A 2,606-nucleotide genomic window follows, 5' to 3' on the forward strand; every position below is an offset into this window, starting at 1 on the left:
CCACAAAGCCTAAAACGCCACATGCAAAACGGCCCAAGGAGGGTATTCGTAACAAGGGCGCCAAACCCTTTTCATCCAATACCTTGGAGGAACTTACTAAAGAAGGAACCAGATATGTCAATAAAGTAATTACCAGGATTGTTACACGCATTATAAAGGAAAATCATCAAGTAATTGGGATATCTGTTCCTCTTTAAACCATAATGCCTGATCCCATCAAGAGCACCAGTAAGTCTGAAGTTGCTCACACTTCTGGTTGTGATCCAGCTAAAGAGGAAATCAACAAGGATGGACAAGGAATTGTTGAGAATACCAATGTCAGTGAGGATGTCAATGACATCGAAGATAGTGAGCGCACTAAGGTCAATACTGAAATAGATACCAATGTGGTAGACTTAGATGAGTATTCTGACGACGAGCTACTTGTCTCCCTAAATCCAAGTGTAGCCAACAGGCTAATGACTAGAAGAAAAGGCAAAGCTGTTTCCCAAAGTTCTCCTAAAAAGAGTACACAAGTGAAAAGCCCTATCAAAGATGCTGTCAAAAAGAAGAGTACTTCTGCTGGTCCTATCAAGAGCAGAGCTATGACTAAGAGTACAGGGGTTGGTCCATCAAAATCCTGGAGCAAGGTAGTTCCCAAGAAAAGAAAGGAGCAGGAAATTGTTGAATCTGAGTCTGATGCTGAAGTGGATGTTCTTGATATTACATCAAGGAAGAAGCCTACAACCAGCAGCTTGCTGCAAGTATTCCTGAAGTCCCTATTGACAATGTGTCATTCCACTATGCCTCCAGTGCCAGCCGGTAGAAATATGTGCTCCAAAAGAGACTAGCTGTTGAAAGGGAATTAGCTCTAAATGCCCTTGAGAACAAGGAAGTCTTAGAGCTAATTCAAGAAGTTGGGCTATTGAAGACTATTTGCGATCTTCCCAAGTGTTATGAGAAGCTGGTCAAGGAATTTATGGTGAACCTATCTGAAGATTGTGGAAATAGCAGGAGTGTGGACTTTAGAAAGGTGTTTGTGAGAGGTAAGTGTGTTTCATTCTCTCCTTCTGTGATTAATAAATTCTTAGGAAGAACAGATGTAGCTCAACCTGAGCGTGAAGTGACAGACAACAAAGTTTGTCAAGTGATCACAGCCAAGCAGGTAAACAGCTGGCCCCCGAAAGAGAAACTGACGGCAAGTAAGTTGAGCATCATATATGCAATGCTTCACAAGATAGGAGCATCTAATTGGGTACCAACGAATCACAAGTCCACTATTTCAACTGTTCTTGGCAGATTTATGTATGCTGTAGGAACAAAGGCGAAGTTTGACTATGGAACATATATTTTCGACCAAACTATGAAGCATGCTGGAAGCTTTAGTGTTAAGGGTCCAATTTCCTTTCCATCCATTCTGTGTGGCATAATTCTGACTCAGTATCCCAACATTCTCAATGAGCATGATGTAGTATGCAAAAGAGAGAGCCCTTTGGCTTTCCACTATAAATTGTTTCAGGGTACGCATGTTCCAGACATTGTCATGACATCGGCTGAAACATCCAAGTCTGGAGCATCAGTCAGTAAAGCAGAAGTCATAACAATGTTAAAAGAGACCTGCAAAGAGCTGGAAGCTAGGAAAATATCCCTTGAAAAGATGATAAGCACTCTGGAAATGAATGAGAATGAGGATTTGGCAGATGCTGAAAAGATGGCAGATGAAGATATGGAAGAAGAGAGTACCAGTCCTACTGATGGCGCTGCGAAAGGAAGTTATGTAGACACCTCAAGTGGGTCTGACTCCGGGAAGTAAATGCAGCTGAGGCTCTGTTTTTTTTGTTTTGTTTTGTTGTTTTGCTCGCTTTAGTTTAGATTTGTTTGCATCTTATTCAGTTCATTTTACGTTTTGTTTGAACTTGTTTACATTTTGGGGAGAAGACAGTAGTTTGCTTTGGCAACTTTTATGGCCAAACAGGGGGAGAAGTAGTAATGTCACCCCAGAACAACAAGTATGGTGGTTGTGTGATCAACAAATCTGGAGTACTTATTATTTTTGTGTTGATCTGTTTATGCTTGTGCTGCTCTTGTGGTTTGATATGTTTGAGCACTATGTGCATACTGGTGGTGTATGATGTCTGTATTGTATTAGCTTGCTTTGATTTTGTTTTGGTTGCTTTTTTTCTAATGCAAGTGTTTCTCTGATATGGTGTGACAGGTTGTTTTAGCCAAAAATTTTCCAAAGGGGGAGATTGAAGATGTTTTCATGTTGGCTGCATTTGTGGTAAAACATACCTGTTTGATATTGTGTTATGCAGGCTGCATATATGTTAAGCTAATACAGGTTCTGTAGTGAATGTCATGACCGATGTCATGACATCCTTATGTGACAGCAGGAGCTATTATATTTTATTAATTGCGTTTCGTGATTTCTCTCAATCAACTGTTTAGGAAACCTTTTATTGTGTGCTGAATATTTCGTCCAGAAGATCTTGCTGACAGCACATTCTGTAACAACCAGATGACGTGTAAATTAGGTTAACTTGGTTAACCCTAATTTGTTTCTAAAAAATCCCAAGGCCCAAGAGTTGCATATAAAAAGTCTGCAAACCTCATTTGGAACACAAAGA

At 40.2% G+C, this 2,606-nt stretch overlaps 1 protein-coding gene across 1 annotated transcript; it reads left to right on the forward strand.

The window, feature by feature from the left end:
- The first annotated feature begins 958 nt into the window (after positions 1-958).
- On the forward strand, positions 959-1,792 carry LOC131640318 (uncharacterized). The gene has a single exon (XM_058910729.1). The coding sequence runs from the start codon at positions 959-961 to the stop codon at positions 1,790-1,792; it is 834 nt and encodes a 277-aa protein (XP_058766712.1).
- Positions 1,793-2,606: the final 814 nt, after the last annotated feature.

Source organism: Vicia villosa, unplaced genomic scaffold (genome assembly GCF_029867415.1).
Source record: "Vicia villosa cultivar HV-30 ecotype Madison, WI unplaced genomic scaffold, Vvil1.0 ctg.003055F_1_1, whole genome shotgun sequence".
Taxonomy (NCBI): domain Eukaryota; kingdom Viridiplantae; phylum Streptophyta; class Magnoliopsida; order Fabales; family Fabaceae; genus Vicia; species Vicia villosa.

Coding starts and splice junctions, on each gene's coding strand:
- LOC131640318 (XM_058910729.1), top strand. CDS start 959: ATGGTGAACCTATCTGAAGATTGTGGAAATAGCAGGAGTGTGGACTTT.